The sequence below is a fragment of the Leucopleurus acutus genome, assembly GCF_964270905.1.
Source record: "Leucopleurus acutus genome assembly, chromosome: 19".
NCBI lineage: Eukaryota > Metazoa > Chordata > Mammalia > Artiodactyla > Delphinidae > Leucopleurus > Leucopleurus acutus.
In genome coordinates, this window is record NC_139161.1 from 30,805,590 (window position 1) to 30,822,214 (window position 16,625).

Sequence of the window (16,625 nt, forward strand, 5' to 3'; positions counted from 1 at the left end):
CAGATCTAATTGCAACAGCCAATCACAGCTGTTCAAAAGCATTATTTGCCCACCTCCTGTTGTGCAGGATCCCAGGATGGAAAGGGGAGACCTTTGTATTTATTAATGAGCATCCAGGAACAAAGGGCCCCTTTGTTTTCTGCCTTCTCTAATTGCACAGTAATTACTCATCTATAATAAGAACGAGGCTGACTGCCTCCCGGAGGATTGATGGGTCATATTGTTGGAGAAGGCAGGCACCACTCTGAGATAACGTGCAAAATATCTTCCAAAGACTCAAAATCCTGCCTTTCATTGAGGAGAACTCACCAATCAGGAAGAAGACTGAGGACACACGATCACATTGAGAAGCTAGAGCGAAGGAGGGGGCATCCCAGGGAGGGTTAATCGGGTGTGGTTTCCTGGTGTTCTGAGCCAGATTTGAACAGAGGGACCAAAGATGAGGATAGAGGGGAATGGACTGGCAGCAAGGACGAGGGCAGTGGCTGCCATGAGGGCACAGGAATGGGAACCAATAGCGCCGAGCAGGTAATGAACAACAACTTGTGGGCAGAAGCAAAGGAGAATTGCTGGAAACAAAGGTGGACTCCCCATGATGGAATGCCCTCCAGGGTCTGCATTGCTCTCCTCCCCTTGCTCCAGACCACAAACCCAGCGCAGCCCCAGGGATTAAGGGGTCAGATTGGGCTTTGCTGGGCCACTGCCAGGTTGATCTTCCTTACTTGGTTCTGTCTTTACTGAGTTCCACTGCCATAAAGAACATGAGCGTCTCTCTCCCACCAATATGACTGTATCAATCGGGCTTTCAGAGTCTCCCTCTCCCAGACTCCAGCCTCTCTCTACCTCTTCAAGCCTATATCCCCACCGCCCATTAGACAGCCTCCCACTGTCCCCCAACCAGCATGACGTGGAGCCCAGGGTTAATCAGCTAATGGGGAAGAGTAAAAGGCCCACAGCATCTCTTACTGGGCAGCTATATATGAGCATTTGTGGAGTGTTTACAATTTCATGGTTTGCCGCTCGTCCTCGTGCCTCCCTCTTGTCTCTCGAACCCACCCGCTGTCTGGCTTGTCTAACAAACAAATCTGATGGCACTTCTTGGAGCCTCTCTGAGGCTCCCAGTCACCTAGGTGAATCCAGGCTCTTTAGCGTGGCCCTAAGGACCCCCTGCTCGGACTCTGCCCAGCTCTCTAGCTAGCTGTTGCCCTCAACCCCAATGCATTTTATTTTCTAGTCAGAGTGAACCATTTGCAGGACTTCAAAATCACTCTGCTCTTTGCATAAGCTGTTTCCCCAGGCTCCCTGGGGAGCTCCTATCTGTCCTTTAAAAGTATAGATACTCGCTCCCCCGTGAAACCTTCCTCGACTTCCCCCCACAGCTCTGTGCTCCTCCTTTACTGGGCTTAGGCATCATATTGTAAGTACACATTAGTCTCCATGCTAGGCTGGGAGAGCCTCTAGGGCAGGGACTGTGCTCTGGAGTCACCTATGAGCTTCCAGGGCTGCCAGCATCAGTCTCTTTCCCCCCCTTTTATAGTACCCAGATTTGCCTCTGGAAATCCATCCTTCTTCCACCGTGTCGGAGCTCCTTTAGCTCCTTTAGCTGGGTTTAGAGGGGTCAGATCCCACCCTCAGTGACTGCTTCCTGTAACCTAGGCCTTAACCAAATAGCACAAAGTTCTGGACTTTTGCTAGAATCCTGGACCACCTGATGCCCCTCTTCTTCTAGACAGGGTAATGTGAGTCAGGAAACTGCTGTAGCCATTTTGCCACCACAGGAAACCAACAAAAAGACAATATCGAAATGAGAAGGAGGGCAAAGCTAAGAAAACTGCAGAAGATGAGTCCTGAACACATGAAGCTCACTCTTCCAACAGAGCTTCCAGGATGTCAGCCGATAAATCCCCTGTAATATTTCATCACACTGAGCTGGGTTTTCTGATACAGCTCAGAGTACCCTGAATCAAGGCCTAGGACGGTGCCTGTCACATACAATAATAATGACTGTTGTTGAACACTGAATAAATATCTGCCGATTTAAACGCCACGGCAGACGTGCCCTGGGTCTGGTTCTGAAATCTACGTCTGAAAGGTTGGCCTGTGAAGTCTTGCAGCCTCAGTCCTCAGCCAACACAGAGCTGGCAGCCGAGGCTGTTGGGCTTTCCCAGGACGTTCCTCTATGTGCAGGGTGTCTGGGCGGCAGGTGAGTCCTTCAGGAACAAACATGGCTCCTCCCAGGGCTACTTAAAGGAGGCCAAAGACCTGGGTTCAAGTTCAGGGTTCTTTACCCTTGACCAAAGCCTCACTAACCAGGTAACCAGCTGTGTGACTTTGGATAAGTCATGTGACCACTCTGCAGCCCAGCTTTCTCATAAAAACAAACATGTAAAATTGAGCCCAAACCTTCTGCCTTTCTGCCCATCTCACGGGGTAGCTGCGGTAATAGACGTGACAGCCTTAGCTCTGTAGGAACACAAGGAACCATGATGTACCCAGGTATGTGCTCCTTTGATGACTCTCATCAACGCGTGGGTTCACCAACTTTTGGGGCTCCCCAGATCCTGCAGTGCCCCCACCCAGCCCAGAGTACAAGGAGGGGATTCCTTTGCCCCTCTGTATTGGGCTCTATGTGCTGTTATAGAGCTCTCAAGGGCACCATTCTTCCCATCCCTCCTCCAGACAGCAGGGCCTGTGCTCCCAAGCCAGCATGTGAGAAGGCCAACCAGCTCAGGGGGCGGGCACGGATGTGTCACCCACTGAAAGTAATTCCACTGATTTAAAAGACCATTAACATTCTCCCACTCCATTCACTTTAGGATTAACTCATACTTAGGTCTGGGCTTTGAGGCTAGTCACTAAATGCACTAGAGTTGATTTATCAAGTGCATGGTATTTCTATTACAAAATTATTGATTAGAGCTGATGTATTTTATCCTCAACAGAGTTGGTCCAAAAGCCCTTGGAAAATGAATGAAGATGAGGTCAGAGGTGGGCAGCTCTGCACATTATTATAAATTCACTGGGGTTACTGAAATCCAGTGCTGGACTCTTTACGGGCAAAGTCCTGGCTCTCCCAGAAATGAAGATTTTAATGACAAACTGAGAAACAAGGTGCCCATGCCCAGAGCGCAAGGCAGTGACTGGGAGATATATGTTCCGGGACAGTCTTTCAAGTATCTGGCTGGTTAGCAGTCCTAACAGGTCACAGAATTTCTCTCCCTCTGGGCTACTGTGCTGGCTCTATTCCAATGAGAGGGTATCCCCGTGACCTTACCCACAGATGGGCCATCTCGGGGTCACAGCCCCCAGAGGATGCTTGCTGCTAGCACAAGGGAGCCTGGGCGGGAAAGAAGAGATGCCCGCACTGCAACCCTGCACCCCACCCCCCTTTCCTGGACATCGGATTCTGCTAACGGAGGCCTAGGAAAGCCATCTTTAGCAATAAAGGCAGCACAGTGATCCATTTTCCTTTTTTAAATGAAGCTGACAGGGCCAGAAACAACGCATCGTGGGAAATAGGGGCTTTCAGTGGAAGGAATCTAGACTCTCAGACCACTGAAGGCAAGAAGTGTTACCTGCCTTTATATGCCTTGGTGCCCGGCACAAAGCAAACCTATGGTACAGGCTTGTTGAAAGCAACGCCTGGGAACCCTAAGGCTTGTGCCGCGACCAGTGCAGACAATGTCCGCACTCCTCCAGCAGCTGGAGGAGTGAGTGGACTCCCTCAGCCCCGAACACACAGGAGGCAAAGGATTTCACTGGGGACATGGAAGATGTCCTGAGATAAAAGTGGGGCGGGTCTGAGATCTACTCTCCTCCCCAAAGTGTTTACTTTATGGCTCAAGTTAAATTATTTATTCTATCCCCAGACTTGAATTTTACTGGAACAGAAACTCAGGGACGTCCAGCCAAAGGGCAGCAAAGCCAGACCTAGGATTCAGGCGGGGGTGGGTGTGGGTGGGGATTTTCTGCTCTCTCTGCCTCTGTCCCCACCCTCTTCTGCTGCTCCCCATTCTGGGTCAATCTACGGCTTCAGCAGCCCCGAAGCCTGACAGTTCCAGCTTCTCCCTCTGCCATTGCCCACTCCTACCCCCATGAAGACTGGGCTAGAAGGCCGGCTCCTCCCAGATTTCCCTTCCTGGGCCTCGGGGCCCTCAATCTGGCCGACCTGCCGGCTCACATTCAATCCTGGTCCACCCCGACTGGGCCACATGCCACAGGCTACCATTTTGCACACTCTTATGGGGACTTCCTGGGCTTCTGTCTCCTCTGCTAATAGATGACTTGCACCCTGAACGTTCAGATCCCACCTGCGTCCTGCAGTGTTGGGTCACAGCCACCAACCAGCCTGGCTTTAGGAGCAGGTCCCAGGTGGCAACTACTGCTCCATCTTCCATCAACTTACGAAGGTTAGGGATGCCTCCAAGAGCTCTAAGAGACCTCTGTACTGTCTCATGATTTGTCACCACAAATGGAGGGGAGACAAAGTGTCCAGAGATGGCTGACTGCACACGCCCTGAACCCAGGGCAGAGGCTGCAGGACTGGGAAGTCTTCCTGGGGCGATGCTGGCAAACTGTGGCCTCCTCTTTGGATATTACAGGCCCCCTTCCTCCCCTCCCCTCCCCTCCTCATGAAGCAGTGCCAGTAATCTCCACAGCAGGAATGTCACCCCTCTCACCCCACTTCCCTTCTGCCCTTTCTCCTTTTACCTTCAGCAACCGTAAGAACAAATGCCGACCTCGACTAAGACCAAATGCATCCCCTGTCTGCAGACTAAGGATCTTGAGATCTTAATCCCTCTCCCCATCATATTTCATTTCCCCTCCGACCATGCACACAGGGCTGCCACAAGGACCCGAATCCTTGAAGGGCTGGATGTGAGCTGGCCAAGGACTCAAGGAGTAGAGGCCTTGGAGAAGCCTTGCTGCTAGGCCTTAAGAAGTAGAAAAAGACCCGGTCTGTTCAAGAACCACAGGAGGAAGACAGGAACAAGGAAGAACTGTAAGACTCCCTCCAACCCTGATTGCATTCTCTCTCACTATAGTTGGACACTATTAAGAGAGATCTCCGTTGGGAAGGCTAGAGCTGAGGGTGGTGACCCAGTCCTGGACTGGGGGAGCAGGGAGTGTGAGGGGAGGTGGTGGTGGCTGATGGCGGGAACATGGATCCAAGCCCTTTGGCAACGTTGAAAATATGGAGCCCCTTCTCTTCCTGGCCCCCACGCTATCCTGCAGACACAGCCGTGCTGTGCCGAGCTGTCCGAGGCCCTGTAATATCAACTCAACAATGCATGTTCTACAACTACGGCTACGGCTACCAGTACATCTACTACAGTGCATGCATTTAGTTCAGTCCCACAGAGACATACAATCTAAGAACAGGCAGGGGGTGTGAAATGTTTTACTGGACAACAGGTGTTTCAGAGTTGTAACTAATAAAAAAAAAATCGAAAACGAAAGTGTACAAAAAAAGACATTTCTCGAGAGTTGGATATGAGTTTGTTTCTTGAACTGTTTCATCTGAACAAGCAAAAACATGCAAACCAGCTGGTACTAACAGGAAGCTGGACACTGAGAGAGGATTAATAGGTGTGGACAAACCTTCCCGCTGAGCGTGCTCAGAAGAGTGTTTGAGAGGAGGTGTGCAGATCCTAGTGTAAGAGAGGCGGGAGAGTATGCCTCAGAGACACTCTCACCGCAGCCCCAACCAAGCAAGAGAAAAGACAACAGAACATGACTCTCACACTCACCACCACCGTCAGGAGCTCATGTCACTAGATGGGAACAAAGCTGGCAAGTGTAAAGCACAGTAAGGGGTCCTGGCTGGGCGGGGGCTGGGCTGGGGCCGGGGCCTGAGACTGATACACGGACCCACCCGCGATGCCACCCAGAAATCCAATAGCCTGGAGATTCGAACCATTTCCCTCATTTGTCCGGGGGAGCCGTTTACCAAACTGGATTTAGGTTTGGGGGAGGGGCATGATGGGGCCACTGGAACTGAATGGATACGATCAAAATAAACAAACAAAGTCTCGACTGAGCACAAGAAAAGATGACGTTTCTAACTTCCGGGTGAAGGCAAAAGAAAAGTGACACTGATAGTGAAGTCATCTAGGAGTCGCCGGGACCTCCCCCTGGGGGTCACCCGAGCCCACCCACCTCAGGTCCGGGGCAGGCTGGCCCAGAGAAGTCGGCTGAGGTGGGTGCAGAGCTCCAGGCCCAGGGCCCTCCTACCCTGACACCGTAGCCCTGACGGATGCCGTTGCCCAGCTCATCAGAACCGAAGCTGTTTGCTTCCCACCCCACGGCCTCCGGCTGGAGCTTCTGCTCAGGAAGCTCCCCCGGCGCGTCATAATAAGGAAGGGAAAACCCACACAAAACTGTGGAGCTTGAGAAAAATGAAAGTGCAAAGAGGGCCTTTCATAGTCCACCTGATCTCTAAGCCAAGCCTGAGAGCCCCTGGGGAGCAGAGGCCCTGTTTCCCACTGTTCTGAGTCCCCGGCCAGGTTCAGCACGGGACCAAGCCCAAGGGCGGCACTCCACAGACTCCCTAGACCAGCCTCTCCCTAGGAGAGAATGCAGTTGAACTTGTAATGCCCCCCAACAGCCGAGGCTGCGTGAGGGGGGGCTGGGGGGCTGAAGGAGCATCCCTGTCCCCGGGGGAGGAGCTGGGATGGGTGGGGCAGGATTGCAGGAGGCGTGAAGGTAGACCAGGCAATCAGCCCTCCGTGAGCCCCCCTGCTGGCCTGGGCCGATGCGCACACCCACATAAGTCTGTGTAGCCCCTCCCATACATGCCAAAATGCCACCCAGGGGCCACTATGACAGGGAAATAATTGGCCATCCTGCCAGACTTGGAGTCCAGATCATTTTCTAGGGGGAGGGAGGGAGGAAGGGGAGAGTCCTTACAGGTCAAAATGCACTAAGAGAAAGACAGGTGGAGATCCTCCTTCCCCAGCCTTGTGACCCTGCTCCAGGTTCAAAGGGGGTAGGGGGTGGGGGCCGAGCTACCCTGTCTACACGTGGGCAGGTGTCTTCCAGCCTGGGCAGTGTTCTGACTTGGGCAGGCACCGCCTGGTCATCACCCTCGGGCACACCCAGGCTGCACTGGGGGTGCCCTGTAGCTTCCTGGCCGAGCCTGCATCCTGGGGTGGGCACCTCCGAGCTGAGGGTTTACTCCTGGCACTAACCCAGGCTGGTGTGGGCAGGGGGTCTGGGAGCACACTCCTGAAGAGAATTCACTAACAGTGCGGTGATGAGCATGGCTGACCGCGAATGGCCTGTGGGAGACTTGGCTCCGGATGGAAATGGCTACAAATAAAACACCACTGATCCTGAAAAAAAAGGGTGGCTGGAGATGGCTCTGACCTTTGGGGTTAGGAGTTAGAGGGGATGGGGGGGACTCCCGCCTGGCTCTGGGGGTCTGGGAGAGGGCAGGGGTGGCAGAAGGGGGCAGAGACCATGGGGAGACCACTCTGACTCCCAAAGAACCCCATGCTGCCCTTTAAACTTGCCATGAAGTCAAGGAGAATGGGGGTGGGGAGAGAGGCAGGGTTAATTTTGGGTTAAAGTTTAGTTTCATAATCCAAGCTACAATAAGAAAGAAACTGAACGGAGAAAACAACCACCAACAACACTCAAAACTCTCAGGACTTTTCCTTTTGTTGTCCCTTCCCCCAGGCACAGGTAGGACAGAGGCTCGTTTATCCTGATACCAAAAAGCTCTCAAGTTAAAAAACCAAATGGAACAGGGAGACACTAGGCAGCTGTGCAACCCGCCCCCAGGGCAGGGGGACCAAGAGACGCTGGCCAGAGGGCCGGTGGGAGCCTCGGAGGCCGGCTGCGCGGGCGGGAGCCGAGGAAAGGCGCCCGGTGCCCCCGCCCAGCTCTCTGGCTAACGCCCTCAGCAGCCCCCTGAGAATTCCCTGGCCCCTCCAAACAAGCCCCCAGCGGGTGGCTCAGGGGAGTGGGTCCTTTGTAGCTTGAGGCAGTGCCAGTTTGCATGGAACGGATTTTTACTGACATTTCCAAAGGGCCTCACTGTGCCAGTCTCTTACCACCGAGGGTTTGGGTCTTTTTGGCGTTTGCCCTCTGGGCTTTTAATGCCCCATTTCCTGGTACCCTCAGCAGCACCTCCCTCCCCCGGCCCTCCTCAGAGCCCTGTTACATCAAACTAAACTTCCCTGGGTGCTCCAGCGGCCTGGCCGCGGGGTGTTGGGGGAGAGCTGCAAACCATGGCTCCCGGGTTTAGGAGGTGGGGGGCCTCTCGGTGGCCTGGGGGATGGGGGAGCACACAGCAGAAGCCCTGCTTGCTCAGGAAGGCAGAGGGCACCTGGGGGAGAGGGACAAAGGCCCAGCTCCAGCCTGAGCCCACAGTGCCGCTGGGGAAAGGTTCCCAGCTCACCCCAAGGGTCCCAGACCCCCTCAAAGGTTGGATTTGGAGACCAAACGACCTGGGCAACCTCATGGGAGGGAACACCCCCATTCCCTTGGCGGCTAGAGTCTCGGAGCTCTCTGGTCTCGGCTCAGAAGAGAGTCTGGGATGGCCCGGGGGCTTCAGGAAGAGCGGCTTCACGCCCTGGGGTCAGGGTTGGCCTCACGTTGGACCCTCAGGGACTCGGGGTTTAGCCCCGGATCAGCAAGCCCCCTTGCCAAGGGCAGCAGGGGCCGAAGGGTTGCTCCCAGGCCAGGACCACACGGATGGACTCTGAGTCTCCCTTGGCAACCTAGAGCTTCTCTGGCTGGGTCAGAGACTCGAGGCAGGGGGCCTTGTGAACCAGCAAAAGCCAAGGAGGGAAACGCCCACGGGTGCCCTGAAGCCGGCTGTCAGGTGAAGGGGCCCGTCCGAAGTCCACAAGAAATCCATTTTTCTCTTTCGGGGGAGGGAATCATCATCTGCCTTTGGTTTGCGGTCCCGGAACTGACCCCCCGCTGGGGCCGCCCCCCGCCCCCCTCCGGGCTGTGCTGAGAGTGGTGGGCAGACGCAGCCGCACATCCAACAGGGCCTTTACCTTCCCCTGCACACTGGGCATGCCTGGGAGCCGCCGGGCCCGCACACCTTCCTACCTGATCCTCGTGCTGCCGCCACCGCTGCCGCCGCCACTGGTCCATAAGCCGCTGCCGGGAAGCCTGGCAGAGAGAGAGGAGCTGGGGTGAAGGAGGGTCCTGGAAAGGACCACGGACAGACGCGTCTCACAGGCCATGTCCCCCGCCCCGACACAGAAGACAGGGGTGGGAAGGGATGTCCGTGGGTCGGCCTTTAGGAGGGACATGGATAAGCGGCGCTCAGGCTTCTGGAAGGCACAGCATCTTTAGGTGTGTTTGATTGCCACACATTTGTCACCCGGGAAACTGGTTCTAGACGGCACACCAAAATAACGGAAGAGAATGAAGAGTAACTTCTCTCGAGAGCAGGGCGAGCTCCCTGCGGCCCCTGCACGGGCACCTTGGTGATTCCCCAGGGCTTGTCAAGAGCTGGTGGCGTCGAGCATGGCCCGGTCACAGGCAGGGGTCCCTGGGGTGCAGTCAGCCCTGAGCCATAGGCAGGAGGCCCTGAGCGTGGCCTCTTGACACTACAGGCACCTTGGCCGGGAGACGGCTTAAGCCTAGCTGTTCTCCTGAGGCCTCGGGCTGGCTTGGCCGTCTTGCCTCCACACTTCAGTGCCAGCAGCATCACGGCCCCGGGCCCAGGGGTGAAGCATTCTGGGGGTCCAGCTCGGGGAGGAAGTGTGGGGCCGCAGAGACGACGTGGGGTGGGCCTGTGGCTCTGGAGGCACATTAGGGGGATGTAGATCTGGCCCTTCTGTCTGAGCTCCACCGTCCCAATCAAGGTGGCACTGAAGGGTCTCCTGGGGGTTTTGATCTGACAACGCACCAGGCAGCGAGGCTGTCCCAGCAGTGGGACTAAACGTCAGAAGGACAAGGTGACCCAGTGTGGCTGCAGAGTGTCCAGGTGAAGGAAGAGGTGGGCACGTCCCCTCCCCCGGGCTTCTTTCGGCCACTAGCCTGTGCACGCACAGCCACACCCTGGGACACACACAGACACACTCCCCCACGCGTGGGACAATCTACCTCCAAGCAGACCCGTGTCCCGTGCCTGTGGTTTTAAATGATGTGCCGGAAGCCAGCAGCAAGCAAACAGCCCAACGGAGGGGCTCAGCGTTGGCCACTGAGCCTTCCAGATAAGGAGCTGCTACAGGACGAGGGCGGTAAGGGAACATGCACCGGGGAGCAGGGGAGGAGAGAGAGGAGAGGGAGGGCCGTCCCCCAAACACAGCAAACTAGAAGCCCGCTAAACTCTAAGACTATTGCCCTAGCTACACAGAACTACTGGGGAGGAAAGAAGTTCAGAAGGGAAGGAGCTATACTAGAAACGTCAGGCTAAGCTACTTCAAATGCCAATGAAAAGAGACATACTTGCATTTAAATATGGTAATAGGGCTGTTGAAGGGGGAAAAAGAAAGATCCAGGTGAAATAAATGTACACAGCAATGACCCCTGCCAAGACCAGGGAAGGGACTCCCCCACCAAGTCCCCTCCCCATTCCTTCCAGGCAGGATCTAGATTTCTGAAGATGTGGGTGCTTGCGCAAAGTGCTGAAGGAAAATAAGGAAGATGTCAAGTTATTTCTCCCCATCCCAACTCTACACCAGGCTCTGCTGCAGGCCCGGAGCAGGGCTCAGGGGACCCTGAGGGAGAAGGAAGAGGGCGGGGACAGGAGGAAGGTCATTATTCTTTTGTACTCTCTCACTTCTTACTTGAAACAGGTTTCCTTGGAAGCATGAAAAAAATGGTGGTGGGGGGGAGGGAGGGGGGACAGAGCTGGGGGAGGGGAGTTGAGTCAGTAAGAAGACTTTTAACAAAAGCTCTCTTTTCTGGAGTTGAGTGCATTTTGGACAAAAAGTCCAAGAGAAAGAGAGAGGAAAGAGGGAGGAAAAAAGAATCCTGATCCAAGAAAGGAAATCCATTATCCCTAATCTCAGATAAAGGCTCCTGCTGGAGACTGCTCAGCAGATACTGCTAAGGGCTGAATTTAAACTCAACCATCAAAACGGGGCTAAGCGGAGTGACAGGTGTTGGGGGCGGGGAAGCAGGGGAGGGGAGCCCCCCAGTGTGCCCAGAACAGCAGAGACAGCCCTCACAGCACCCACTCTGTGGCGACACAGCCCGCCGTTCCCCCCATCCCCCCCGTGCAGCCTGGCCTCCTTGGGAATCTCCTAAGCGAGAGCGCTGCCCCAGCATCCCGCCCCGGGGCTGTCTTCTTGGTCCACTTCCCCAGCTCCCTGCCATCCCCCTCCTGTCCTGGGAGGCCGCCCAGCCTCACCGCTCACCCCAAATACATTCTCCAGATGACCTGGCAGCTAAGCCACTGATGCTATTTCTAAGGCCGATGGGCTCTCCTTGGTGGCGGGGCTTGTGGGGGATGCGTGAGTACAGATCCAGGAAAGGGGTGTGTGTGTGTGTGTGTGTGTGTGCGCGCGCGTGTGTGTGTAGGTGCTGGGGCTGCCCCAGCCAGGGGCCGTCATGGGCCTACAGCTGTCCCCATGGAGTGCAGCCTGTCTCCAGGACGGCAGGAGGGACCTGGGGACCAGGAGCTTCCAGGGCTGGACCCGGAGGAGGTGGAAGAACAGGGAGAGCCTTGCAGATTCGGCTTGTGGTCCTGTGCTCAGCATCTCTCCCCAGGCCCTCAGGAGCCAGGGGTCACCTGCGGCAGACTCCCTCCATGGGAAACCTCTTATTTTATTTTTGAAGGGATGGGGGTCTGGGTTGCCCTGGCAGGGGGCATTCAGGGGATTACTGCGGGGCATCAGGCAGATCTGGCAGGGCTCAGGGCTCCTTGCTGGGGCTGAGGCCCAGGCAAGCGTGGCAGAGCCCCTGGTCCATGAGTGCCCGTGGCCACCCTAGCACCCCACTGCCCAGATGACCGTCCCCCGTCTGCTGCTGGCAATGCGGAGAAGGGCTCTCTCCTCGACACAGCCTGTCTGGCCAACGCGTGAAGGGGGCAACCAGGCTTCTCCTCGTGAGGCAGGTTAGCCCAATAGCCAAGTGCACAGACACGAAGCCTGTCTGGGTTCAAATCCTGGCTTAGCCACTTACTAGCTGAGTGACTCTGGGCAAGCTGCCTTAACCTTCTGTGCCTTGGTGTCCCCATTTGTAAAAGAGATGGCGATATTAGTCAGAGATTAATAGATGCAAAGCGCTTAGACAAATGCCTGCCAGGAAGTAAGCTTCGACAAGTGTTAGCTCTCATTCTGATGAAGCCCATCAGGTCTCTGTCCAGCCATCAGCCCTGCCCTCAAGACAGGGCTCTCCCTCACGCAGGGCTATTCCACCTTCCCCGGGGTTGGCCACGTGGTCAGATGGTCATTAGCGCACACAGGAGGCCTGAATTCCTACTGATAACAGTGGTCTGGAATCTTTCAGGATGTCCCAACTTCATGATGTCATTTTAGTGCAGCTAAACATCCATGCCTCAAAATTAGAATATGCGTTCTTTTCAGCTCTAACAACTGGGCCAAGCCGGCTGGCGTGACCCCACTGGCTTAATACCTCCCATTTCTTAGCAGTAAATCAGGCAGCAACGAGAAAAATGTTTTGCTAATAAAACCTCAGGACTTGAGAGCTATAGGTTTCTTACCTGGCGACTCAGGTGTTAGGAAGGTAGTATGCCCCTCCTGTTAGAGAATCTTGCATTCAAAAAGAGGCTGCCTGGGTACAAAGAACGAAGCACTAATGGTGGAATTCCAGGCAGGGGCAGGTGCCACGCCTCCTAGGAGCTGTCATTCAGACCTAAAGACCCAATCTCACCAGTCTGGAGCTCCTCGCCCCACCAGCGCAGTAAAAAGATCACTGGGTTTGGCATCAAAGCCTGGCTGCCACCCTCAGCTGTCCCTGGCTTGCTTTATAACTTGAGCACCGTGTTTCACTTCTCTGCGCCCCGAGTAACCAACTCCTGTCTCCTGCAAGGAGGTCAAGCCAGATGACCTCTAAAATCCCTTCAGCTCTGAGCCTGCAAGAGCCTGTCTTGCTGGTGTAAGAGGATGACAAACCCAAGTCCCTCTGTCACTGGAAAGCGGTGCCTCTGGGCTTGGCACTATCACACCTCTGGGGTAAGTAACTCATGTAAGTGAGAGCTGTTGCCATCCCACTGACAGTGAACGAGATGCTCTTCTGGACTTTCTGGATTCTGAGAATTTAGTGCCAGTCAGAAGTCAACGGCACTTTTGGTTTTTTGGAGGCTTCTACGACGCCACACCTACTTTTTATTGCCTCTGTGGCACCCACCAGTTTTTGCCTTACCTAAGCACAGTTATTTTTTTTTTATTATTATTTTTTTTTTGCGGTATGCGGGCCTTTCACTGTTATGGCCTCTCCCATTGCGGAGCACAGGCTCCGGACGCGCAGGCTCAGCGGCCATGGCTCACGGGCCCAGCCGCTCCGCGGCATGTGGGATCTTCCCGTACCGGGGCACGAACCCGTGTCCCCTGCATCGGCAGGCGGACTCTCAACCACTGCGCCACCAGGGAAGCCCAAGCACAGTTATTTTTACGTGCACATCTGATTTCTCCCGCTGGGTGGCAAATTCTTGTAGGGTGGGGACCGAGCCCCATGTCCCACTTGGGACCTAGTCCAGAGTCTGTCCCACCTTAGATTCTTGTGGAGCATCAGCTGGTATGATGATGGTCAGATGCCCTAAGGTGGTGGAGGAGGGCCAGGGCTGGGAGGCACTGCTCTGGGTAAACTGAGCTGAAAGGCAGCACTGCCTGCATGTCTAGCTGCCTCTCCACTCCCGTGACCCTGCAGCCCAGCGGCAGCAAACTCAAATGCCTACAGGAGAGGGCCGGCAACAACAAGAAAGAGCACCTGCTCTGTCTAGCGGACTATCCTTACCGCTGGCCGCTCACTGGACCACTTGGGGAGTTTTCACAAATGCTGAGGCCTGGGTCCCACTGTTGGAGATGCTGATTTATCTGGTTTAGGGTGCAGCCTGGACAGGGGGACCTTTAAGTGCTTCCCAGGTGACCCCAGGGTGCCCCCGAGGGGGAGAACCTTTGGTGTAAGGGCTTTCAAAACTTGCAAAAGGTTGGGGCTTCCCTGGTGGCGCAGTGGTTGAGAGTCCGCCTGCCGACGCAGGGGACACGGGTTCGTGCCCCGGTCCGGGAAGATCCCACATGCCACGGAGCGGCTGGGCCTGTGAGCCATGGCCGCTGAGCCTGCGCGTCCGGAGCCTGCGCTCCGCAACAGAAGAGGCCACAACAGTGAGAGGCCCGTGTACCGCAAAAAAAAAAAAAAAAAAAAAAATTACAAAAGGTTAAATTGAGGTGTACATCTGCGTACCCTGTCTCCCGCTAACCTTGTGGAAGGAAAGGCCCTCCTGAGAACACGGTGGAGAATCTAATCTTTGCGACCATCTCCTCTGAGATCCACTTCAGGGTCTCCATTCAGAGCAGCGGGTTTCTAGCCTGGCTGAGGGAGCTTTAGCACACAAAGCATCAGGTAGGGCCTCTGTCTCTATCTTTTAAAGGCCTTCCAGATGATTCTGACGCGTGCAGAGATGCACAGGATTCCCTGTGGGATCGAGGGCAGAGAATCCTTGATGTAGAGGAAGTCTTGGGGTGTCCTTGGTTTTTAGTAAACACTGAAGGGCCCCACTGTCCTGTCCACCGCGGGGTATTAGGTCACGGACCTCTTACTTTGCGTCCTCTCCCCTTCCTGGTTTGAGAAGATGCCGCCTGGGATACAGTTCTGGCTTGGTCACTCCTTAATTCTGTGACCTCGGATGAGTGAACTCTGAGGTTCCTTATGGCTCTGACAGGCTGTGATTTCTGAGGGGAATCTTTATAAAACTCTCTCTTATAGTGTGCACTACCAGGAAAGACAATTTTTCCTACGTTGTGCTTGCTTTAAGCACTCTCCACCCCCTTCCCCAGCACACCCTGCATCTCCAGGAGGCGTGTAGAGCTGCCCAGGGTCCCTCTGAGGGCGGGCACTCTCACCCACCTGCAGCTGCTCCAGGCAATTCCTCCTGCCTCCCTCTTCCTCTGATGCCTGGGCCCTGCCCCCAGAGATTCTGATGATATGTCTGGGTGCAGCCTGGACAAAGGAAACCTCCAGTGCTCTCCAAAGCATGGCCGGAGCTGAGAACACGGCTTTAGGCACTGCTTGCTGGGGTCCCGGGGAGGCAGGAAGCAGAAAGCTCTCCCTGGGGACTCTGGCCCGACATCTTTCTCCAGGGGGGCCGTATTACCTCCCAACAGAGAGCTGGAGCCCACAGTGCCCTTGCTCACCTAGAACTGTTGCAGGGACCGACCTCAGAGGCCTCCGTAACTCCCAACCCATTCTCAGCCCCTTATGCGCTCAATAAATATTTATTGAGCACCTACTACGTGCCAGGCACTATTCTAAGCACTGGGGTCATAGCAGTGAACTAAACACACACACTCTCTGCCCTCACAGAGCTTCCAGTCACTAGTCCTGACGGGAAAGGGGTCTCCAGCTGCGGGCCCAGGCTGCACACAAACCAACTCCCCGCAAAGGAGAGAAAACTGGCTACCGAGAAGCAGGGTTTTGGGCTAGAGGGGAGCTCTGGCCACTCTGCCAGCGAGAAGGGGGCCTCTACCCTGGGCCCACCTAGCTTGTAGCCAGGCCCCTGACTGTGTGTACTATAGGGTCTTCTCATAGATGAGCTCAAGACGTGGGTGTGGCTACACCAAATCCTGCTTGGAGAGAGAAGCAGCGATCAGAAGACTCAGCGTTGCAGGACGGTGGAGGGTAGGGGGTGGCCATTCCAGCTAATTCTTTTCTCCAAAATCCAGCAAACAAAAGGAAAGGGAATGGAGGCTTTCCCATGGCTATGATCTTGACCTATAGCCCCTAAAGGTCATACCACTTCAATTCAGTTAAAAAAAATCACCAAGCTAGGCCCTTGGTACACGTGACCAAGACACAGGTCCCTCAAAATTCTTTTCAGTCAGGACCGACCGAGCTGGGGACAAATCCTTCCCTTTCTGGGCCCTAAAGAGTTCTAGCTTTGGCCTGACTATCTGGGGCCTTGGGGACAAGGCAAGGTTTCTCCGCAGTGCTGGCCAGAGGGCCAGTATCAGGAATGACTGATACATTACAAGTGCTCCGCCCTGGCTCCTGGCCCTAGGAGGACACTCTGTTCCGCATTGCTCTCTCTCTAGCAAGACTTCAAGGGTGAGAGTGGCCACAGGGAGTTCACTCCAAAGCCAGCCTTCGCCGCTCTGTGACAGCAGTTTGTGGTCCTGGCTAGCCCAGGGACACCCACTTGCCCACAGAACAAACGTCAGCCTGTCAGAGACCAAGACCAAGACCTTCAAAGTGAAGGCGTTTCAGACTGTAGTTTCTAAGGAGACGTGAGCAAACTATTCTGAGAGTTTCTCCTTCTCTCCTGCACCACCCCTCCCCTCACTCTTCATAAAACTGCAATTTCTGCTTTGCAGACACTCTCCCACCTACCGCCAATGGGTGTCAGGGCAAGCCACTGGTCTGACCATTGGTCCTGCTACAGCTCACTGTGCAGATGGCTTTTTGTTTTGTTTTGTTTTTGCGGTACATGGGCCTCTGACCGCTGTGGCCTCTCCCGTTGTGGAGCACAGGCTCCG

General features: G+C 55.0%; 1 protein-coding gene across 3 annotated transcripts in view; it reads right to left on the reverse strand.

Annotated features, from left to right (window-relative positions):
- The window catches only part of MSI2 (musashi RNA binding protein 2), a 388,721-nt gene that overhangs the window by 20,987 nt on the left and 351,109 nt on the right, over positions 1-16,625 (reverse strand). For all 3 annotated transcript variants that reach the window (XM_082861437.1, XM_082861436.1, XM_082861435.1), the window contains exon 11: positions 9,067-9,129. In XM_082861437.1, coding sequence (XP_082717563.1) covers positions 9,067-9,129 — 63 coding nt within the window. The remainder of the gene's footprint in view (positions 1-9,066; positions 9,130-16,625) is intronic.